Genomic DNA, 25,506 nt, shown 5'->3' on the forward strand with positions numbered 1-25,506 from the left:
TATATGGGTCGTGCGTGATGTTGTTTTCCTGATCATTCCCGAACAGTTTATTTTCAGTTTTCTCCCTCTGTCAACTAATTTGTCAAAAAGTAGTTGGAGAGGTTTTAGTTTTTGATTTTGTCCTTTTTCTCATCTTTTGCATGGGGAGAGGATGGCATTGATGGGCTGCATGTAGTAGGCTATGTGTATCAAGAACTGTTGGTATGTACTTCTAATTTTACATACATATATGCTACAAGTTTGTCTGCACTGTACAGTTTGTTTGTTGTATACCTATATACAACATATTGAATCAAATATTTATATAAAGGTGTGACTGTAATGTCAGTAACATTAATGCAATATAGTGTGCAGTATATTATTGCACCTGTCATTTTGATGGGATAAATCAAACGAAAGGTTGGCTAGTACTAAAAAGCATGAAAAGGCCAAAGTAGAATTATTTACATTACAGTTTTTCTTTACTACATCCTATCAATCATGTTTTCAGGTAGAGGTTGGGCTCTCGAGTCAAAGAAACTCACATCCCCTGAAACCACCTTCTGAAGTTACATGAATACCTAGCATGGCACTATAGAGCTATGTGTGTTTTCTGTTCTTTTCTCAGCCACCACACTTGAACATGTTCATGACATGGTGTTCACGAGTAAGGGGGAATTGCCATGCATTGATTGACCGGTTGTAGAAGATTATGATGGTTGTGATAGTTTTCAGCGATAATAGGCACTGTTAAAACCATTTATATTTAAACATATACAATTGCAAGTGTGCCACTTGGAGAAATGTATGTCATGTTAATACAGATTTATACCCACGTATGATTATGGTATTTTCATTGTTTTCCATGCAGAAATGTTGTGTCACGCGGCACATTCAATGTTTCATTATTACAAAATAAATAAAACGCTCAAACGATACTCTTGACTTGAGTGCAGGGTGTTCTTTGAGACCAATTTGTCAGCAAGCACTTTTAACCCCCCCCAAAAAAACACACCACTGGTGAGAATCACACACACACACACACACACACACACACACACACACACACACACACACACACACACACACACACACACACACACACACACACACACACACACACACACACACACACAATGTGTTAAACATTTATCCTTTTGTTTTCAATGTTTGGATTCTGTTCATGTACCTGCATCCTATTATGTGTAGCGTTCTGGAATATGTAATGATTCTTACAGAAGCATTTGCCATACATATAGTTATATTGGAAGCATATAAAGGGTTACATGGTAAGGTCTTCTAAAGAGAAAAAAAAAACATATTTTTGCTACAAAAGTTTTTTTCTTGCATACAAAAAAAAAAGAACATCGTTAAAAATAAAGATGATTTGTAACCAGTACAATGAATAATGTTATACAAGTGATATGCAGAAATCTGAATGAAGAATAACATCCCAGTTTGGTTGACTTCTTTTTTTTTTATCCTCCTCTCCATCGCGCTCTCCATTCCTCCCCTTCCTTTGGTGTTTCACACCTTCTCTGACAGCGCAGTCTCTTTGTGTAGCTACTGAAATGTTCTGTGGTGTTAGTATTCAGTTCCCACCCAGATCTCACAGGCGTTCCCCGTCCAGCCATCCCAGCAGTCACAGTTGCCGCAGTTGCACATCCCATTCCCTGCAATAAGAGGTAAGAGGAGAAACTGTAACGTGACAGAGCCACCTGACCAATCATGCCTGCCTTAGCTTTCTTAACTAGGTTCCTGAACCCCCTGACAGAGTTCCACGATGGGGGCTCGAGCTCGGCTGAGCTCTCTTAGGTTGCTATGGGTTATGCTCTAGAGTGGGATTACATTCTTGGTGTGAATGTATTATATGATGCCATTACATAAGGCTCAATCTAAGTCAAAGACAAAAGTACTGAAGTAAAAAGACAATGTGTGTGTGTATGGTGTAAAATACTGAGCCGGCCTGACAGATCAACACTGTGAAATGGTCATAGGAAATCATTATATTTCTGGCCTTAATATTGAGGCCTATAGCTGAGGGAGTTTTGCTGTGTCGACAAGAGAACACAGGGGAAATGAGTGTTCTTTTGAGCAAGTCTGGTCATGCAGTGAGCGATTTCACTGGGCTATGGGCAGGGCAGATCAGGGCAGGAGAAATCCCCTCATCTAGACTCTCAGAAGTGGAGTAGTGTTGTGTGTCATGCCTCCGAGTTGGGCATTAAAGCAGGGATAGATGGGGATGGTGTTATACTGAATGGAGAAACCAACATATTTGTGTTGTGCTGTATTTTACATTGTATCATTAAAAAACCATTCACACATTGGGAATTCCCACATCTTAAAACCACAGGTACACGTGGTTCTGGATGTTCTGTCTAGTGACAGGTCTGGGGGATAGCCCCGGCCAAGACTCGAACCCATGTCAGAGCCCAAGTCCCTGCAACTGTCAGTCCCACCCCTGAACCACCAAGAGGTGTAAGCAATGTAAACTGTGTCCACTGTATTGTGCTGTATTCCCTTAAAGTGATTCACTGGAATGAATATTCCAAAACACAACCAAACATTGAAGTTATTTTCAAAGACAATTAGATGTTTCTAATGATGACTGAAGGTTCTAATTTGTGTCACAGGTTTGCACCCTCGTTTCTCTCTAGGCTCAAAGGGTGCCAGCACTATCATCCTTGGTGCATGAAATGAACCAGCAGGCATTCCTAATACATTGAATGCTCCACATCGCTCATGAATTGTATGCATAATGAGAATCTCCTGCTTTGAGCAATCCATACAATTCCCACATGTGGAATAACTCATCCACATTAGCAGACAGATGTTTGCGTGGTTCTAATGCTAAAATATTGAGTGCACTGTACTGCCACCTTGGGAAGGGGGGGAGTAATCAAATAATTACTAGTGTTTGTTTTGATTTGCATAACCCCCCTTCCCCCCTTTTTGAGAAGTCACTTTTCCCAGTGAAACATGAAAAAAAAAACACTGTTTCAATCATCCTCATGTATATGGTAATTGTGACATATGCCCTAATCATTAATATGCTAAACAGCGACATTTAACCAACATATTTATGAATTCCCTTTGTCCACTCAAATTTTTCTCACTCATTGTTAATGAATGTTTGCGTGAATTCTGTGGTTAAAGCATTGCTTCGAGTGACACTATGACTGACACAGGAGTCATGCGTCCAATAAGAGAAGTACTTCTAAACAGCTGTCCAATTGCCTGCTGCCCTGAGGAAATATTAATGGGAGACCAACTTTAAATGAAGTGCAGCTTATAAAGGATTCATAAAGCCTTCATAAAACACTACATAAATGTGTTACAAGTCATCTTTAAACGTAAGTCATGCTCTGTAAAGGGTTCAGAACTGTGACATAACCACCAATGTCAAATGTGACATAACCACCAATGTCAAATGTGACATATCCCACTAAGACAAATATAGGTGGCATAAGCACCTCTTAATAAAGACCTTAGAAATAACATTAAATTGAGGCTTAACAAAGCATTTATAACCATGTCATGCATTGCAATGCCAGGATAGTGGGTTTGATTCCTGGGATCACCCATATGTAAAAATGTATTCACGCATGACTGTAAGTCGCTTTGCATAAAACTATCTGCTAAATTGTATATATTATATTACTCAAAAAAAGTATAGGATGGCCCAACCTCTTTCCCTCTTGGGATCATTTTTTATTTTACCTTCATTTAACCAGGCAAGTCAGTTAAAAACACATTCTTATTTTCAATGACGGCCTGGGAACAGTGGGTTAACTGCCTGTTCAGGGGCAGAACGACATTTTTGTACCTTGTCAGCTCGGGGGTTTGAACTCGCAACCTTCCGGTTACTAGTCCAACGCTCTAACCACTAGGCTACGCTGACGCCCCATAGTCAATATTGGACCTGACCTCAACCTTCCTCAAAACTTTGATAAGGCCTTTTAAAATCCATTTTTATTTTTGCCTACTTCTGTTTCTTTCCCAAATTCCGTTCTCTCATTTGAGTTTTTTCAGGTTTCTTATTTCCCAATTTTTTCTGGTTTTACCATTTTCTTCACACTTTTTAATTTAAAAACGAAAAAAAAAAAAGATTTTCTGTGTTTACAACAATGCTTAATCCACATGAGGGGATGACTTTTGCAGTCTTGGAAAAATCTTAGAAATTTACATTTTGGAGTGTAGTTGACCTTTAATTCAGTCAGCATTTCCTGCAATGTTGTTTGGTTAGCTAATGATGATTATGTATTACATATGCAGTGATTCACTGCCCTAGAGAGGTTAAAAGATCCTTCACGTGTGATAGAGAGACACCACTGTCCTCAACGGTACTCCCGCCGGCTTTGGTCTTTGTCATGGCAGCTATCAACGTAGGTGATCTGTTACTCCTCACAGTTCCAGACAGAGCAGTTCACAGGGAAGATTGAAAACAACAATCAGCAGGGATCTAGACAGCTACAAACCCGGGACAATCGGCGGTCCCAGCAACAATGGCTAACCGTGTCGCGGGCTGTGTTCAAGAAAACCTTGCTAGCTTGATATGCAGCTAGTTAGCAGCTAGGCTAGCTGCGACACCAAATAGCTCCTCAGACCCATTCTTGGTCGGCAGGATCACGGGAAAGAGATAAGCAGTCCCAGCAACTGATGCCAACTGCGTTGTGGGATCAAAACTAAGAAGCTAGCTACCAAGAACTTTCCAATATATTTTCAAACAACAGACTTTTCAAACAAATAAAACCGAGCTCTTCCTCGTTCCACGTTCAACAAGAAGCAACGTTTGGCAGCTGTGGCAAACACCTTTGACCACCATTGGGGGAGGGATGGTACAAAATAGTGGTTGTCAAACTTTGTTTTGATTTGGGGAGGGTTTTATTGGGCACAGGGGAGAGTGGTGCGTTTTTTCCTGGTTTACATTTGCTCTTCTGCTCGTGTTTTCCCTATAAACATTGGCTTGTCTATTGATGTTGATATTACCCTAATAAAGTTTAGAAACGCTTTTGCATTTTCTTATGATACCTTGAATTGGACCATCTCCTCCCCTGTAGTAAATTCGATCTGTCCCTAAAAATCCCCCTAGATACAGTCACATCTCATACTCATGTCATGAGATTTGTAAATGAAAGAGGAATATAATAATACGAATCAAATGGAGTTTACCACCTCCCCGTTTAGAGTTTCTGGCGCAGCACAGAAATGCCTTATCCAGATGGAACCATCATGCAGTACCTCCAGCAGGCAGAGAGGCAAGAGGCATTCTGCCCGCCAGTGCAGGGTCAAGCTACACTATTCACAACCATGTGTAATGTTCAACGTAATTGCATTGCTGGACTTTTTTGAAACTTCATGTATTTGTATCGTTTGAAAAATGTACAAATAAAAGGAAATGTATGGTTTCAACATGTCTTTAATGTTTAGTTGTTTTAGCTGTTCGTGATAATTCCCTTAGTGCTAATCAGTGGCGACTCGTCGTTCAGGGCAGGCGTTTCCTGTTTTTCATGTTATTTTGGCATTAATACGTGTCACGTATCAGTTTGCAAACAATGCAAAAGTAAGGCAGCTCCAAAAGGTGTTTCAGCCTAGCTCAGTGCTTTCTGTGGTGATGGGGCAAGCCAGCAGAATATATGAAGCGTTGCGCCGTGATTGGCTCAGTGCTCTGTCACTCATGGGGACACTACGTCACCTAAGGGTAGAGCTAGAAAATTTAAGTCCATGGGTGTTGCCAATCTGTCCTTCCGGCGCCGACAGAGATGGCCGCCTCGCTTCGCGTTCCTAGGAAACTATGAATAATTTTGTTTTTTTACATGTTATTTCTTACATTGGTACCCCAGGTAATCTTAGGTTTCATTACATACAGTCGGGAGGAACTACTGAATATAAGAGCAACGTCAACTCACCATCATTACGACCAGGAATATAACTCTCCCGAAGCGGATCCTGTGTTTTGCCTTCCACCCAAGTCAATGGATCGGATCCCAGCCGGCGACCCAAAACAACAACGCCGTAAAAGGGGCAAACGAAGCGGTCTTCTGGTCAGGCTCCGGAGACGGGCACATCGCGCATCACTCCCTAGCATACTTCTCACCAATGTCCAGTCTCTTGACAACAAGGTTGATGAAATCCGAGCAAGGGTAGCATTCCAGAGAGACATCAGAGACTGTAACGTTCTTTGCTTCACAGAAACATGGCTCACCCGAGAGACGCTAACGGAGTCGGTGCAGCCAGCTGTTTTCTTAACGCCAACAGAAACAAGCATCTTTCTGGTAAAAAGAGGAGCGGGGGGGTATGCCTTATGATTAACGAGACGTGGTGTGGTCATAACAACATACAGGAACTCAAGTCCTTCTGTTCACCTGATTTAGAATTCCTCACAATCAAATGTCGATTGCATTATCTACCAAGGGAATTATCTTCGATTATAATCACAGCCGTATATATATTCCACTCCAAGCAGACACATCTATGGCCTTGAATGAACTTTATTTGACTCTATGTAAACTGGAAACCACATATCCTGTGGCTGCATTCATTGTAGCTGGGGATTTTAACAAGGCTAGTCTGAAAATAAGACTCCCTAAATTCTATCAGCATATCGATTGTGCTACCAGGGCTGGTAAAACCCTGGATCGTTGTTATTCTAACTTCCGCAACGCATATAAGGCCCTCCCCTGCCCTCCTTTCGGAAAAGCTGACCACGACTCCATTTTGTTGCTTCCAGCCTTCAGACAGAAACTAAAACAAGAAGCTCCTGCGCTCAGGTCTGTTCAACGCTGGTCTGACCAATCTGATTCCACACTTCAAGACTGCTTCGATCACGTGGATTAGGATATGTTCCGCATTGCGTCTAACAACAACATTGACGAATACGCTGATTCGGTGAGCGAGTTCCTTAGGAAGTGCATCGGCGATGTTATACCCACAACAACGATTAAAACATTCCCAAACCAGAAACCGCGGATTGATGGCAGCATTCGCTCGAAACTGAAACCGAATACAGTACAGAGACAAAGTGGAATCTCAATTCAATGGCTCAGACACAAGAGGCATGTGGCAGGGTCTACAGTCAATCACGGATTACAAAAAGAAAACCAGCCCCGTAGCGGACCAGGATGTCTTGCTCCCAGACAGACCAAATAACTTTTTGCTCGCTTTGAGGACAACACAGTGCCACTGACACGGCCCACTACCAAAACCTGTGGGCTCTCCTTCACTCCACCCGACGTGAGTAAAACATTTAAAAGTGTTAACCCTCGCAAGGCTGCAGGCCCAGACGGCATCTCAAGCCGCGTCCTCAGAGCATGCGCAGACCAGCTGGCTGGTGTGTTTACGGACATATTCAATCAATCCTTATCCCAGTCTGCTGTTCCCACATGCTTCAAGAGGGCCACCATTGTTCCTGTTCCCAAGAAAGCTAAGGTAACTGAGCTGAATGACTACCGCCCGTAGCACTCACTTCCGTCATCATCAAATCAAATCAAATTTTATTTGTCACATACACATGGTTAGCAGATGTTAATGCGAGTGTAGCGAAATGATTGTGCTTCTAGTTCCGACAATGCAGTGATAACCAACAAGTAATCTAACTAACAATTCCAAAACTACTGTCTTATACACAGTGTAAGGGGATAAAGAATATGTACATACGGATATATGAATGAGTGATGGTACAGGGCAGCATACAGTAGATGGTATCGAGTACAGTATATACATATGAGATGAGTATGTAGACAAAGTAAACAAAGTGGCATAGTTAAAGTGGCTAGTGATACATATATTACATAAGGATGCAGTCGATGATATAGAGTACAGTATATACGTATGCATATGAGATGAATAATGTAGGGTAAGTAACATTATATAAGGTAACATTGTTTAAAGTGGCTAGTGATATATTTACATAATTTCCCATCAATTCCATTTATTAAAGTTGCTGGAGTTGGGTCAGTGTCAATGTCAGTGTGTTGGCAGCAGCCTGGAGGGCAGGTAGTTTGCCCCCGGTGATGCGTTGTGCAGACCTCACTACCCTCTGGAGAGCCTTACGGTTGAGGGCGGAGCAGTTGCCGTACCAAGCGGTGATACAGCCCGCCAGGATGCTCTCGATTGTGCATCTGTAGAAGTTTGTGAGTGCTTTTGGTGACAAGCCGAATTTCTTCAGCCTCCTGCGCCTTCTTCACGACGCTGTCAGTGTGAGTGGACCAATTCAGTTTGTCTGTGATGTGTATGCCAAGGAACTTAAAACTTGCTACCCTCTCCACTACTGTTCCATCGATGTGGATAGGGGGTGTTCCCTCTGCTGTTTCCTGAAGTCCACAATCATCTCCTTAGTTTTGTTGACGTTGAGTTTGAGGTTATTTTCCTGACACCACACTCCGAGGGCCCTCACCTCCTCCCTGTAGGCCGTCTCGTCGTTGTTGGTAATCAAGCCTACCACTGTTGTGTCGTCCGCAAACTTGATGATTGAGTTGGAGGCGTGCGTGGCCACGCAGTCGTGGGTGAACAGGGAGTACAGGAGAGGACTCAGAACGCACCCTTGTGGGGCCCCCGTGTTGAGGATCAGCGGGGAGGAGATGTTGTTGCCTACCCTCACCACCTGGGGGCGGCCCGTCAGGAAGTCCAGTACCCAGTTGCACAGGGCGGGGTCGAGACCCAGGGTCTCGAGCTTGATGACGAGCTTGGAGGGTACTATGGTGTTGAATGCCGAGCTGTAGTCGATGAACAGCATTCTCACATAGGTATTCCTCTTGTCCAGGTGTGTTAGGGCAGTGTGCAGTGTGGTTGAGATTGCAGAGCACCCCTATCCACATCGATGGGACAGTAGTGGAGAGGGAAGTAAGTTTTAAGTTCCTCGGCGTACACATCACGGACAAACTGAATTGGTCCACCCACACAGACAGCGTTGTGAAGAAGGCGCAGCTGAAGAAATTTGGCTTGTCACCAAAAGCACTCACAAACTTCTACAGATGCACAATCGAGAGCATCCTGTCGTGCTGTATCACCGCCTGGTACGGCAACTGCTCCGCCCACAACCGTAAGGCTCTCCAGAGGGTAGTGAGGTCTGCACAATGCATCACCGGGGACAAACTACCTGCCCTCCAGGACACCTACACCACCCAATGTCACAGGAAGGCCATAAAGATCATCAAGGTCAACAACCACCCGAGCCACTGCCTGTTCACCCCGCTATCATCCAGATGGCGAGGTCAGTACAGGTGCATCAAAGCTGGGACCGAGAGACTGAAAAACAGCTTCTATCTCAAGGCCATCAGACTGTTAAACAGCCACCACTACCATTGAGTGGCTGCTGCCAACATACTGAGTCAACTCCAGCCAATTTAATAATGGAAATTGATGTAAAAAATGTATCACTAGCCACTTTAAACAATGCCACTTAATATAATGTTTACATACCCCACATTACTCATCTCATATGTATATGTATATACTGTACTCTATATCATTGTCACGTTCTGACCTTAGTTCTGTTATTATATCTTTGTTTTAGTATGGTCAGGGCGTGAGTTGGGTGGGTTGTCTATGTTAGTTTTTCTATAATTTGGGATTTCTGTGTTCGGCCTAGTATGGTTCTAAATCAGAGGCAGCTGTCAATCGTTGTCCCTGATTGAGATTCATACTTAGGTAGCCTGGGTTTCACTGTTGAGTTGTGGGTGTTTGTCTTCCGTGTTAATGTTCGTACCACACGGGACTGTTTCGTTCATTTCAGGTTTTTGTTTTGTATTACGTAGTGTTCAGTTTATGTATTAAAATAAACATTATGGACACTTACCACGCTGCAAATTGGTCCTCCGATCCTTCTCTCTACTCCTCCTCAGAAGAGGAGGACGAAAACCATTACAATCATCTACTGCATCTTGCCATCCTTATGTAATACAGGTATCACTAGCCACTTTAAACTATGCCACTTTATGTTTATATACTGTACTCTATACCATCTACTGCATCTTGCCTATGCCGTTCTGTACCATTACTCATTCATATATCTTTATATACATATTCTTTATCCCTTTGCACTTGTGTGTATAAGGTAGTAGTTGTGGAATTGTTAGATTAGATTACTCGTTGGTTATTACTGCATTGTCGGAACTAGAAGCACAAGCATTTCGCTACACTCGGATTAACATCTGCTAACCATGTGTATGTGACAATAAAATGTGATTTGATTTGATTTGATAGAAGTGCCCAGCCAAGAAGACTCAAGGCCATTGGACACAGATAAAATTACGTCAAATCACATATCTATAGTAGTTTTGATTGGACACGTCAACATCATACTTTCAAAATCTTAGCTAGCAGTCATCATCATGAATAAAGTCGACAATCTACTGGCAAATCCTCTTTAATCCTTGTCATATGAAGAGAAATAATGAAGAGAAAGTATAAATAAAACCTATTGGTGCTCATCAGCCATTGGATATAAACATTACACAACAAGTTGGAAATGGCAAATTCAACAATGACTGGTTTGGAAGGAATCAGTGATAACTGCAAGTGTTGCAAAGCCTGCTATTCAGTGGAGTGGCTGTGTTAGTCCCAAGTCTAAGATTAAGGGTCTTTTTTCCAAGTTTAAAATTATAAGCATTCATCATTGTTGTCAATGAAGCATGATTTGTGCCGTGCTGAAAACAACTGTTAACTCAGAACTGCAAAATCTGACTTTCGTCAGTTCAAGACAACTGGGAATTCTGGAAAAACGAGCTACAACTGGGAAAATAATTTTTGAACTTTCATCCAACTCGGGAGATCACTGATGCCATGATGATTTCAACTTTTTGGTGTGTTCCAAGTTGTCTTGAAAGCACCATAAATCCAGAGAATGTCAGACTTTGAAGACAAAGTTTAATGACACAATTTGACCACGAAGGACCAAGTGAACACAGCACAACAAGTTGAGTCCAAAAATGTCTTGTAGGCTGCTGCATAAATTATGTTTAGATGCCAGGGAGAGATGTATACTGTAGCTAAGAAAGTAATACTAAGTGTAGTAAGCTGTTAGTAGCCCATGTGCCTCACCCTAATAATTTTGTATATTTTAACCTCTTAATTCCGCCTACTATTCTGACTTTGTGGTGCACGTGTAGACTATAAACTGTTTTTGAGAAATGTAATCATTGAATATTGTAAGAGCTTTCATTGTGTGCTTATATGCCCCCTTTATTTATCCTACCGTTCTGATTTGGTGTACAGGGAGGACACTGTAAGAACGGCCCATGTTCTGAATTTTGTGGCTGTACATTTAAAAAGTGCTGAACAAATAGCTATATTGACTACCTCTGTAATTACGGATAGTCTCTTATCCGCTCATCGTCCCCTTATGCCATAGCTTGTACATCTCAATTGTCAGTAGAAACCACATTTGTGGTCAAGTCAGACATATAAGCCATGTTTTTTAAAAGGCAGCAAATGAGGCTGAATGAACTGTTTCGCTGCCAGACAAGGCTCTACTGATAGCCAGGTGTAGCAGTGTTAAGGTATTGGGACCGGCTGTTGAGATTCTGCTGTTGGGACAGTTTATGTAGGCCCTAACAGTTTGTGTGCACTGTTAGTCACCTTTACAGTGCAAGTAATGTATTGTTTAGTGGCTTTGCTGGCATGCATCCCACATTATTATTTTTTTGCCCCAACAAGATGTACATGCTCAAATCGCCACTGGTGCTGCTTTCATCAAGGTAGGCGTTTCTTGGTGTAACATCGTCCCCAGGCTATTGCCCACACAGCACATACACTATACTGTATAATAATATATGCCATTTAGCAGACGCTTTTATCCAAAGCGACTTACAGTCATGTGTGCATACATTCTACGTATGGGTGGTCCCGGGAATCAAACCCACTACCCTGGCGTTACAAGCGCCATGCTCTACCGACTGAGCTACAGAAGGATATGTATGTGGACACTCCCTCAAATTAGTGGATTTGGCTATTTCATCCACAACCGTTGCTGGCAGGTGTATAAAATTGAGCACACAGCCATGCAATCTCCATACACAAACATTGGCAGTAGAATGGCCTTACTGAAGAACTCTGAGACTTTCAACGTGGTGCAGTCATAGGATGCCACCTTTCCCAAAAGTCAGTTTGACAAATTTCTGCCCTGCTAGAGCTGCTCCTGTCAACTATAAGTGCTGTTATTGTGAAGTTCACCAACAACAGCTCAGCTGCGAAGTGGTAGGCCACACAAGCTCACAGAATGAGACAGCCGAGTGTTGAAGTGCGTAGCGCGTAAAAATCGTCCGTCCTCGGTTGTAACACTCACTACCGAGTGACAAACTGCCTCTGGAATCAATGTCAGCACAATAACTGTTCATCAGGAGCTTCATGAAATGGGGTCTCCATAGCAGAGCAGCCGCACACAAGCCTAAGATCACCATGTGCAATGCCAATGCATAGTGCCTACTGTAAGGTTTGGTGGAGGAGGAATAATGGTCTGGGGCTGTTTTTTATGGTTCCAGTGAAGGGAAATCTTAACGCTACAGCATACAATGACATTCTAGATGATTCTGTGCTTCCATCTATGAGGCAACAGTTTGGGGAAGAACTGTTTCTGTTTCAGCATGACAATGCCCTTGTGCACAAAGGAAGGTCCATACAGAAATGGTTTGTCAAGATTGGTGTGGAAGAACTTGACTGGCCTGCACAGAGCCCTGACCTCAACCGCATCAAACGCCTTTGCGATGAATTGGAACAGCGATTGCGAGCCAGGCCTAATCGCCAACATGAGTGCCCAACCTCACTAATGCTCATGGCTGAATGGAAGCAAGTCCCTGCAGTAAGGTTCCAACATCTAGTGGAAAGCCTTCCCAGAAGAGTGGAAGCTGTTATAGCAGCAAAGGGTGGAGCAACTCCATAGTTATGCGCATGATTTTGGAAGGAGATGTTTGACAATCAGGTGTCCACATACTTTTGGTCTTGTAGTCTATAAGCCTGGGATACCAACCATTCAAAGTTGGCCTTATAGTGGGAGTGACCATAGAACACTATAGGATTGACCTGAGTCAAGTGTTTTTCATTGTCACTAGTTGGGTGTGCGACTCTATTTGTATAGCTCATCGTCACTAGTTAACACAGTCAAAAAGTAATAATTATGGCTAAGCCCTACCCATTTCCACAATTTATCTTCCTAAAATGTTATGATAAACCTAAACCCAACTAATGAAGGCCATGTTTGATGCGTTGGTCCACCAGAACTTCCGCACATTTGGGTGGATGTGTCTGGGAACGAGATTAGGTGTAATGTGACTAACATGACATCACTTTAGAGCGTATGACATCTTTCAGCACACTGTCACCCTTCACAAAGCAAAAGTTTATATCATATCACATTTGACGCTGGTAATTATGTCACATAGTTATGCTACATTTATGAACCTTTTATAAAGCATGACATATGGTTATAGAATATTTGCAACACACTTATGAAGTGCTTATGAAACCTTTAGAAGCTAAATGTAATTTAAAGTGTGCCCATAAACTAAACTTATTGTGGTTTTCAGCATCAGTGGAGAGAAGATAGCACTTCTGGATGAGATCTGGGCTGTTAAGAGGAAAGTCTCTTTCTGCTCTCTCTTCTGTCTTTCCGCTCACTCATTCTCCCTCTCTTTTCTTTGTCTCTGTCTTTCTCTCCTGCTCGTTGACACCGAGCCAAGGCCATTATCGGCGGTAGAATTGGGCCTTGGACAGAGTGTGTGTGTGTGTGTGTGTGTGTGTGTGTGTGTGTGTGTGTGTGTGTGTGTGTGTGTGTGTGTGTGTGTGTGTGTGTGTGTGTGTGTGTGTGTGTGTGTGTGTGTGTGTGTGTGTGTGTGTGTGTGTGTGGTCTATACTGTACCTGTGCAGATGAGTCCGTCGTGTTTATCACACTCTCTATCGTCACACTCACAATACTCCCCAGAGACCCACCAATCCTGAGGAGATCCAGAACAGATACACCGGCCACAGTGACACGACCCTGCCAGAACACACACACACACACACACAACAACAACGGACGTTCAAGCAATCAACAAAATAGTCACAGTTGTAAAAATATAAGGATAGATTTGTGAGGACAAGGTAACGTGCTCACAATCATAGTGTATTGTCGTCCTGACCCTTTTTAAATTGTGACTGGATTAAAATATAAGGCCTGCTGGTTCCAACCAGTGGGACATAGTTTTCCCATGCATGTCCACCCCTTTAGTATATCACATCAGCTATACTTTTACCCTGGAATCGCCCCCAGCAAGCCTTCACTGTAAAAGTCTGTCCTCCTTTGGCTCCCCCAGTACTTCCTCTCCTGAACAACAAAAGCACTGTCCTTGCATTTCCCCCATCAGATATTTCTACTGTGTGCTCCAGTGCACATCGAGGGCAGTGAGCGACGGGCTGGATAGTAAGGGGTTAAATGCTTGGACAAGGCACGCAAGCAGGCAGACGGATGAGAGGGGAACGAATCTCTCATGGCTGTAACCCGGGAGAAGTCTTTTCAGTCTCCACTATTTATCCCCATAGACTACCCACTGGGCACAGACGTCAGTTCAACGTCTAGTTTGGTTTTGCATTTGGTTGAGTTGTCAACTAACATGAATTCAATGTGAAATCAACAAAGCATTTCACCATATCATTGGATTTAAGTTCGAAGTTGGGTGAAAAAAAGACGAAATACCCTTACGTTGATGACTTTCTGCAAATCATATTAGTTTTCCGTGTTTATTCAACATCATCACATAGATGTTTTTGGTTGAAATGACGTTGAAACAACATTGATTCAACCGGTTTTTGCCCAGTGGTTAGTGTGTGCCTGAAGGATTGCAGTGTGAGAGTTGAAGGGTTGACTCCACTTGACTCATAGGTTACCGCTTGTTGTCATGAATCTTGTTCTGGAGGCAGAGTGGTCACCAGCTGGCACAGCCACAAAGTCATCAAATCTGAAACCTAACTCTAACCTTTACCCCAACTGAAGGGGAGAGGATAGTCTTATGATTGTGTCTGAGTGCAGAGGAGCATGTTGAAACATGCCCATCTCCATTGTGCAGCCTAAGATGGTGTGAGACCAGAGGGTGAAGATGTCCTAAGATGGACAACACACCTTTGGTTTAGTAGATCAATGACAGTACTCCATACTCCAGTAATCTCCATGCACCTGACATTTGGCTGAAATGTCAGTGTGACATGCAAGTTGTTCTTTGGTTACATAGCTGAATAGAGTATACGGCCTCCAACACATGATGATGCACAGTGCCTCCGGAAAGTATTCAGACCCCTTGACTTTTTCCAGCCTTATTCTAAAATTGATTGTTTTTTTCCCCCCTCATCAATCTACACACAATACCCCATAATGACAAAGCATAAACAGGTTTTTAGAAATGTTTGTTAATTTATAAAAACTGAAAAACTGAAATATGACATTTACACAAGTATTCAGACCCTTTACTCAGTACTTTGTTGAAGCACTTTTGGCAGCGATTACAGCCTTGATTCTTCTTGGCTACAAGCTTGGCACACCTGAATTTGGGGAGATTCTTCCATTATTTTCTGCAGATCCTCTCAAGCTCTGTCAGGTTGAATGGAGAGCACCGCTGCACAGCTATTTTCAGGTCTCTACAGAGATGTTCGATCGGGTTTGGGTCCGGGCTATGATATGGTGCCAGGTTTCCTTCAGACGTGACACTTGGCGTTCAGGCTAAGAAGTTCAGTCTTGGTTTCATCAGACCAGAAAATCTTGTTTCTCATGGTCTGAGAGTCTTCAGGTGCCTTTTGGCAAACTCCAAGTGGGCTGTCATGTGCCTTTTACTGAAGCTCTGTGAGCTCTATGGACAATTTATTCAACCCCATGGCTTTTTTTCTGCTCTGACATGCACTGTCGACAGTGGGACCATATAAAGACAGCTGTGTGCCTTTCCAAATCATGTTCAATCAATTGAAATTACCACAGGTGGACTCCAATCAAGTTGTAGAAACATCTCAAGGATGATCAATGGAAACAGGATGCACCTGAACTCCGAGTCTCATAGCAAACAGTCAGAATACTTATGTAAATATGGTATTTCCGTTTTAAATTTTTTATCAATTTGCAAAAATGTCTACCAACCTATTTTTGCTTTGTTATTATGGGATATTGTGTGTAGATTTTTGAGGATTTAAAAAAAAAAGTTTAATCCATATTATAATAAAGCTGTAACGTAACAAAATGTGAAAAAAGTAACGGGGTCTGAATACTTTGCGAAGGCACTGTCGATATACCCTGGATATTGGGTACACTCAGGACCGGCTCGAGCCTTTTCAGGGCCCTAAGCGGGATCGGCCCCCTTAGGCAGCAGGACCTCCTTTCCTGTCCAAATAAAATATTTAAATATTGATAAATTATTAGACTGAGACGTGTGCCGACAGAAAGACACATCAATCTCAGATAAATCATTTTAGCGGGCAAAACAGCGCCCCTCTGTCTCAGTATATGTAGCCCATGTATCTGATGCTGTCTGGACAAAAAGAGTATGACATGTCATACTTTTTTGTCCAGACAGCATCAGATACATGGGCTACATATACTGAGACAGAGGGGTGCTGTTTTGCTCGATTGCATGCTTTCTCTGGTGAGATAGTAGTTTCTTCTCCCAACAGTAGAGCCTGATCCTCTCCTTCTCCCGATCATTGAAGCTGTCTTGCCCAGTTGATAATCATCCCGATAATTGCCTCAAAACTGCACCTAAACTATATTGAAACAAATCTCACATATAATAAAAGGTTAAATAAATGAAGTTAAGTATAATGGGGGAGAATGGGAGAGAATGGGTAAGTTGATGAGTGAGAGAAGGCAGACAATGCATAATTATGTAATCACCAATTGTGAATGAAGAACAGGGAGGGCCATCCTATTGTGTCTAATTATATACCCTATATCAGTCCATCGAATCCAAGCACTCTTATCAGTCTACTCTGGCATACTTGGGAGTAGGCTACACAGTGAGAGCGTGCGTAATCTACAATGGCAAGAAGACCAAGAGGAATGGATGCACATGCTGCATTCGCGCTGCTACAAAATCGAAATGAAAACGACTCAGATGGCAGGGAAGATAAGAATCATGACATCTCTGATGATAATTCTTCTGATTCTGAGCCTAAGCCTGAGCCAACAACTCCGAGGCCTAAGCGCAAAAAAAGACAGAACGGTGCGCACTGATCATGTGTCCGGAGCCACTGAGAGAGTACATCCTACATCTCAAGCAAAAAACAAGATCCGCATCACACTCACTAACTTTCCTTGTTTATGTGACATGGACATGCTCCAACTGATGCCGTTGCGTGAAGACGCACATAATGTAAGCGCGAGTGGACGTTAATTGACTATTTTTGACTGCTCTCATATTGACACTTCATTATAATACCATTTTTGGTTTTGTGCTGATTTTCACTATTTATCAAGAACAAAAAGTTGTTACCACGTGCCAACACATATAGTTCCTGTTTCATTGATAGAATGCTTGACCTTATTTTATTATTATTATTATTATTAATTTTTTTACATATATCTTACATTAACATAAACTAAAGAAAAAGCTTTCTTTGTATTCCAAAGTTAGTTAAGACCTTCACAAACACAACCAAATGATCATTTTTGCACATCCATACAATCTATTAATTACACTGTAAGAATGACTGCACATTAGCTTGAAGGGGGATCCCTCCAGGCCCAACGTCTCTAGTAAAAATAACAATAATGTGCAGCGCATGCAGACATAGGAGGTCCCATGGAAAAAAAGAACCCCCCCTATGGAAATCAAATTCCCATCCAACAGATTTGTTCTGGCGCTGGCCCTGCCAAGCAGCCGGGCCCTAAGAAACCACTTATGTCTCTTATACCTGAAGCCAGAAGACTGCAGGTATGAGGGTGCTGTTTCCTTATGCCTGCTACTACCCTAATCTGTGTGATCAGATCTCATGGAAAGCTCTACTCAAGTGGTCTACACAAATCAGTGGAGTAGAAAATAATTGAATGGAATGGAATGAAATAGTGCAGAGAATAGACACAAAAGAAGCCAATAGATGGAGATAGAAATGAAATAAATGTAATAGAATAACACAGTAAAAAACAAAGGAACCTTTTCCATTGCACATGACTCCATCGGCGGTCTCACACAGCTCTTTGCTCTGAGCGTCAGTCATTTTGCATGTCCGAGGGAACGAGCACAACTTCCCAAACCAGCCGTCACCACAGATACACCGGCCGCATGAACAGAAACCATGACCTGGTGGGGGACAGAGTAGACATACAGTATGTTATACAATAGAAACCAGTAGAAACCATGACCTGGTGGGGGACAGGGTAGACATACAGTATGTTATACAATAGAAACCAGTAGAAACCATGACCTGGTGGGGGACAGGGTAGACATACAGTATGTTATACAATAGAAACCAGTAGAAACCATGACCTGGTGGGGGACAGGGTAGACATACAGTATGTTATACAATAGAAACCAGTAGAAACCATGACCTGGTGGGGGACAGGGTAGACATACAGTTGTGTGCAGTGGTTGTTTGAACCACTGCACACAATACCCCTGACAGGAAAAAATTGGAACTTAAATTTGAAGTTGTTTGGTTTTGAATCTCCACTCCTCTCTGGCCACGTTACCACCTTTATGACATCACTTGAATGGACCTAGTGCATCACAAAAAAATAAGCTTGGTTTGCCATGGAAACCATCAATAACATTCTACATTCACAACATTCTAGAGACAAATTCAAAACTCTCCTCATCAACAACCAAACCTTCTGAGAAGACACGTCGAACTTTGAATCTTTTAAATGTCACTATGACTTTGGCTACAAGTCTGACCCCGACTCTCAATCTGATAAGGAGGAGCCTATGTGTCTGGCTGTGACTCTGAGTCTGAAGAGTCCAGAGAGCTGGGTCTCTACCTCTTCATAGAGCCCACACCCTCCCAGTCATCCTCTGCACTCTTAGAATTGTATTTTTCAAAAAAGGGTTCTTCAGCTGTCCCCATAGGAGAACCCTTTTTGGTTCCAGGTAGAACCTTTTTTGGTTCCAGGTAGAACCCTTTTGGAATCCATTTAAAACGAGGTGTAGAGCAGGTTCTACATAGAACCGAAAAGGGTTCTACCTGGAACCAAAAGGGTTCTACCTTGAACAAAAAAAAAAGGGTTATCCTAGTGGAACAGCCAAAGAACCCTTTTAGGTTGGAGGTAACACCTTTTTTCGTGTGTGCCGGTCCCGCTGGCTAATGCCAGTAGTGTGCAGTGACTAGGAATGATGCCCTGAATGAGGCTGAGGTGGAACAGGCAGTGTCAGTGCAACCAGCTCTCACAATCTCATTGCAGAATTAGACTTCATCCACGTTTCCAAACATCAAATTTCAAAGTTGTTCCAAACATCAAATTTTGAAGTGTTTTCGTTACTCCTGCTCCTGTGTCGTTCAACTTCTCCAAATGTCAAATGTAGAAGTTAAGGGTTAAGTTTAGCCACTCATTCTGAATGGTTACGGTATGTGTTAAGGTTTGGGATAGGGTTAAAACATTCCGTTTAGGCTCTCATTCCAAATGGTTAACGTATTGTCTGTTCTTGAGGTGGGCTAATAACCAGCTGACGCTAGTAAGAGTGTATTGCCCTCCCTCGGCTCCTTCATGTGCTCTTAACAGTTTATCTGAATTACTATCTACAGTCAGTATGGTAAATCTGAACTATTAATAACGAGTGATTTTAATATTGATTGGAGGACACCAGTGTCAGATGAATATTAAAATAGGGAAGTGGCGATCATGACATTTTGTCAGCCGGTTATTGTCATGCAAAAGACTGCCGGTCTCACGGTAATTTACTGTTAATTAACACAACCACGTTTAGCCTCTCCAGGCCTCCACCCATACAAGCCACTGATACATTTCAAAAAGTATAAAAAGAATAATAACAAACACTATATATGAAAATGTATTTCAGGTGAAAGAATATGAGTTGGCCTTGTGTAGGCCTATGTTATCTGTCTATGCTCCATGCCATAGGCTGTAGGCTTGTTCATTTAGCTGACAAGATATGCTTATAAGTCCCGTGCCATTGTTTTATTTTACATGATTTTATAGCAGAATTACAATCAAAAAGGTTATTTTTCCAATTACAGAGTGAGTGCGCGCATGAAGCGGATATGTTGAGCGTACAAGTGATCATTTGAAACAGGTCCTGTTCGACTGACAGAGTTATTGGGTAACATTAGTTGTGAATGACACAAAACATGAGACTTTCTTCGAAATCAACATACATGGTCTGCATGGTGCGAGGACAGGCTATTGAGGATTTGAAAAATCAAGAGATCATATTTTCACCCATCAGATTATTCTCAATTTAATCTTGTCTTTACTAATATGTACAATTACATTTCAATTTAGAATGGCCTATTATGAAATGGGCGGGAACAGGGGCACTCGAATAAAGAATTGATAGTGAATTGTAGCCGTGCCCTTCCTCTCTGGTCGGTTTTGTCGGCTTATTCGGTTATAAAGCAGAGTATGTGCTTAATATGAGCAGCTGAGAAATAAATAGAAGAACACTATTTTCACTCCACACATCCACCACTGTGTGAGGAGAAGGTTCTCGCTGCTCAACAGGTTCAACATATTCCGCCCAAACTCTACCAAATTCCACCTCTCCAACCTTGTTCCTGCAGATACTACGTGCTTCATTTGGGGGGGAAACAAGTGAAATCGGTTCTGGAACATCGATAGTGACATGTTTTCACAAACAAAACATATTTCACTAAACCGTTGTGCTGTGTGCTCAAGAAAAATAATCAAGGAGAGAAGAGGAGATAAAACGCATGGCTAAAGTTAGCGTGTCGCCCAATTCATTATAAAAAAAAAATATGAAAAATCAAATACAAATTCACTAATTTAGGCTGGCTGTCAACTGGCCTGTAAATCAATGAACCAACAGCATTGCCTTGGGCATAATAATACATAAAGTCCACACTCAAAAAGCAATTACTCAAATGTGTTTAATTTTGGAGTATAGGCTAGACCAATTATGTACCAAAGACATCTTAAATCAGTTTTGTTTTATGTAATTCTGCAATGTGTAATATGCGGTAGGCTATGTAATGTGTGTAATCATTTTTATTCTGTTTTTTTTCTGGCTTGGGTTGCCATGCATAAGCTCTAAAATGTGTATGGGTGTTTTGAATGAATCATCACTTTAGAAAGCGCTGTCCGTTTCGTTGTGTTAGGACTTGAAACAACATCCACAAACACCACGCTTTAAACAGTTTCAACCTGCCGTTGAACTTCTTTCTTCAAATTGATCATCACAGTGAGGTGAGTTTTAAAAGTACGATACGCCTGCCGTTTTGATGACGTGTTGGATGTGATTTTTAGATTGCATTTGCATTGATGTCAGAGTGGTTAGAGGGACAATGGAGCCCTGTTTACCAGGACATTAGCAACCTGCTGGTTGTTAGTGAGTTAGGTACTACCAAACCATGTCCAGAGTGCATAAGAGGAGATTCAACAGTCACATGGAAGTTTACTGCGGTCATGACTCATGACTGCTAGTGTGGCAGTAATATGGTCCCCCCAACTAGTCACTATAACAGCCCGAGTCAGATATGCTGAAGGATATTTGCTCTGAGCTAAACCTCTCAGCTGATAACTGAGCCTACACAGCCGAATCCTAAAGATCCATCGAAATCTACCTTGATTGATCTTATTTTGACTAATACTCCAGATAAATATGCCGCTAATGGAGTTTTCTCACTGGATTTTAGTGACCATTGCCCAGTTGTCTGTGTCAGAGATGTGAGAATGCATAAATCTAAGCCTCCTGTCGTCACTAAGAGGAACTTGAACACACTTTTTGACATTATGTTTATTTTAGTGACCTTGGTTGTATCTCAGCTATTTCTGAACCTGATTTAGCTTCAAGCTTTTTTTGTAAATGTCTTCGACACTATTGTAGATAATCATGCTCTCTTTAAAACTCTGAGAGTTAAAGGTAGATGGAATGCCTGATTCAGTTCTGAATTATCTGAAGTCATTTGTAAGATAAATGTAGCCTGGGTCAAGTCCAGAAACATAGGCTTAGACCCGGATTGGCAAACCTCAAGGCAACTAAGGAATCAATGTCTGAGACTAAGTATAAAGGCTAGATTTGATTATTATGTAACCACTCATTCTGATAGTAAGAGAAATATGGAAAAATGGAGAACTGCCCCCACAAATTCATTTGGACTTCCCCCATTACAGACAAGGTCCTTCTGTAGCTCAGTTGGTAGAGCATGGCGCTTGTAATGCCAGGGTAGTGGGTTCGATCCCCGGGACCACCCATACGTAGAATGTATGCACACATGACTGTAAGTCGCTTTGGATAAAAGCGTCTGCTAAATGGCATATATTATTATTATTATATTAGACAAAAATGTCATAATTTATGCATTTAATCGTCATTTTATTTCAGCAAGCTATTATTTTTTTAAACGTCTAGCCCTACAATATCTAAAAGCCAATTTATGCTTGATCCGAAATGTGGTCAGAGGATTCGTATCTCTCAAATTTTCAAACAATTCAGAGGGCTCCGTACTGACATGATTGGAGGGCTCCACATTGACATGATTGGTTGACAGTAGGTAAGGGCGGGAGGTCATGAAAAACACAAACTCACTTTCTTGACAACTTCCTTCACAGCAGCTCTGGGCTGCTCTGCGACGCGGAAGAAGTATGAATGCTCTGACTTCTGCAGAGGCCGTAGCACCGTAAATACTGCACTGCCAATGCCAACATCGGATTGACAATGCAGTGCCTTTAAGAGTGGGCTAAATACTGATTTGGAACTTTTACAGATTTATTTGGAAAACAGAAGTCAAGTTTTTGCATTTTGGCAATTCACAGAAAATAAATCCTTGATTACTTACTTGCTTTAGATACCAAGAAATCCACAGAGGCTGATCAACTTCAGCTGGGAATGCTCAAGTGTGCTCAAGTGTGCTTCCCACCTCATTGTAACCCATATCTTATATCTTAAATCTAACATTATTATCAGGATATATCCCTAAAGTATGGAACACAGCTCATGTGCTACCACTCCATAAGGGCGGGAAGAGTAGTGATCTAGATAATTGTTGTACCAACTGCAGGTTTCCATGTCTAGCTAAGATTCACAACTTTCACAACATGGTTTAGGCCAGGGCACAGCACTATCACAGCACCACATTAGTTGTTAATGATATTGTCAATTCTTTAGATGCTAAAATGAATTGTGCTGCCTTGATTGTGGACCTGTCAAAAGCTGTTGATCATGCTATGTATTGAACAAGTTGTCCTTGACTATGATCTAACGTCTGTTGATGGTTTCATGGTTATCTTAGTGACAGATCTCAGGCCATCATGATTGATGGGTTTGAATTTCTTGAGATAGAGTACATAAAGGGTGTTCTGCAGGGGTCGATACTAGGACCCGTTCACTTTTTATATAAATGTTATTGGTCAATCTGTAAAAAAAAGTGTTTACATTTCATCCATATGCGGATGATACTATTATGTACGCAATTGCGCCTACTGCTGACCTGGCTGTAACAAGGCTGGCTGAACTTCTTTAAAGTCACATAGATCACATCTTTACTCTCTTTTTGTTTACAAAGCTCTGCTCCATAAGCTTCCGATTTACCCGACATCCCTGTTAAGCTTTAAAATGACAGGTTATCAAACCCGTTTCGAGGGTTGGTTAACTTTGGAGACTTCTTTGGTGTCTAAAGATTTAAGTAAATCAGCCTTTAATTTCCTTCCACACTATGTTTGGAATAACAATATTAAAGATGTTTCGATTGGATGCGTTGAAGAATGTGTTTGTTTTAATTGACTGTGTTTTGTATTTTAATGTGTATTTAATGTGTATATTGTCTATCTTTATGTGTGTCTATATACTTGCCTGTTGTATGTGCTTATTTTTGTATTGTGCAGGGCTCATTTGTAAAAGAGACAATAGTCTCCAAATGACTTCCTTGTTAAAATAAAGGTAAATAAATAAAAAGTGGTTAAAAGAAAAAAAAACTGTCCACGAATGGGATCAAACACACAATCTTCTGATCCAGAGTCATGGGATCAGAAGATTCCTGATACTGTGTATCGTTCCATTTCTCTAAATGTAAAATTGAGAAGGGTTAAGTTTAGGCACTCATTCAAATGGTTACGGTAAGGGTTAAGATTTTGGATGGGACTAAAATAAAAATGTAAATCCAGTGTCCACGACTGGGATCAAACACATAACCTTCTGATTCAGAGTCACAGGATATCCACCACCCACATCCACAATGCCTGAGCAAAATCCAAGCCTACTTGATGGTAGTAGCACTCACTGTTGCCCCTACTGGCCTGTTTTGAAGGCACTTCATGACGTCCTCAGGACATGGATATTCCAATATCGACATCAATCTCGAAAGATCTGGTTGGTCAGTGGAGGCCAAGATCATGGAGGCCAGGATGCGCGAGCACCATGAAGAGCCCCAGATCTCCAGCCTTGAGGGCACCAGAGGGTCTGACAGTGTCCTTGCCCCCGTTGTGGTGCCAGCATGGGTCACCTGGTTCAGGAGCATGGGTTCAGCCACAGCAGGGAGTCAAGCAGACAGCACCCAGCCAGAGAACTCATCCTCCAGGAGAGGGAGATCAGAGGAGGACACCTCTATGATGCCAAGGGTCTCCCGAAAGAGAGACACATAATCATCCACTTCTGGTTTCCCAGGAGGCTTTCAGACAGAAGGCCTGTCCTCCAAGATGAAGACAGAATCAGAGGACAGTTTCCTTGTCCCTATGTTTACCATGGGTCCCCTGTAAGAGGATGAGGGAGAGTGACCCTTCGAGTTGCACATCTTGGATGAAACTGTGGAGTTATTCTATCTTTGGCTCTGTTTTTAATAATGCATTTCCACGTTGGTTTTCTGCTTTTAGTTGTTTCCTTTTTGTAGGTTACAGGGGCCTTGGGTGACTTTAAAAGTACATGTATTGTTATTTGTATTATTGTCAGGTCAGATGAGGACAGTGTGAAAAAGGTTTGCCCGAAAGAGGACATGGGAATCAGCTCCTTGCCCTGAGTCTGAGGAAACCAATCGGAAGAGACAGATGGTCTAATGAGGATAGGGACTCAACTCAACTGACATCAACCAATCTCCCTGAACTTTTCAGGTAGTCATGGTGGGCGAGTACCGTTTCATTGCATGTGATTGTATTGACCAAATGTGTTACCATTACATTTTTTGGTCTATTATCATCATATTCACTTAATAAAATGTAGTACACCTGCAATCTAAATTGTCATTGTGGCTCAGTGTCCTTGATTATAATTGATTGCGATTGGATTTGAAAATGTAGCTCAATAAAAATGCATCTGATTCACACACGAAGGGCTCAAATCCATCCGTAAGCGCTGAAGATCTGCATTACACCGCAATATAAATTTAAAGGCAATGTCCCATGTTAGTGGAGACTGCATTCATGGTAAATGCGGCATACAGAGTATGTCGGCTCAATCG

At 42.0% G+C, this 25,506-nt stretch overlaps 1 protein-coding gene across 1 annotated transcript in view; it reads right to left on the reverse strand.

Annotated features, from left to right (window-relative positions):
* Window positions 1-1,222: 1,222 nt before the first annotated feature.
* Window positions 1,223-25,506, reverse strand: part of itgbl1 (integrin, beta-like 1) — a 132,444-nt gene continuing 108,160 nt past the window's right edge. Inside the window, exons 9-11 of the mRNA XM_035773088.2 lie at window positions 18,081-18,227; window positions 13,832-13,951; window positions 1,223-1,652 (exon numbers count right to left, since the gene is read on the reverse strand). Coding sequence (XP_035628981.1) covers window positions 1,564-1,652; window positions 13,832-13,951; window positions 18,081-18,227 — 356 coding nt within the window. The 3' untranslated portion in view covers window positions 1,223-1,563. The remainder of the gene's footprint in view (window positions 1,653-13,831; window positions 13,952-18,080; window positions 18,228-25,506) is intronic.

This window comes from Oncorhynchus keta, chromosome 7, assembly GCF_023373465.1.
Source record: "Oncorhynchus keta strain PuntledgeMale-10-30-2019 chromosome 7, Oket_V2, whole genome shotgun sequence".
NCBI lineage: Eukaryota > Metazoa > Chordata > Actinopteri > Salmoniformes > Salmonidae > Oncorhynchus > Oncorhynchus keta.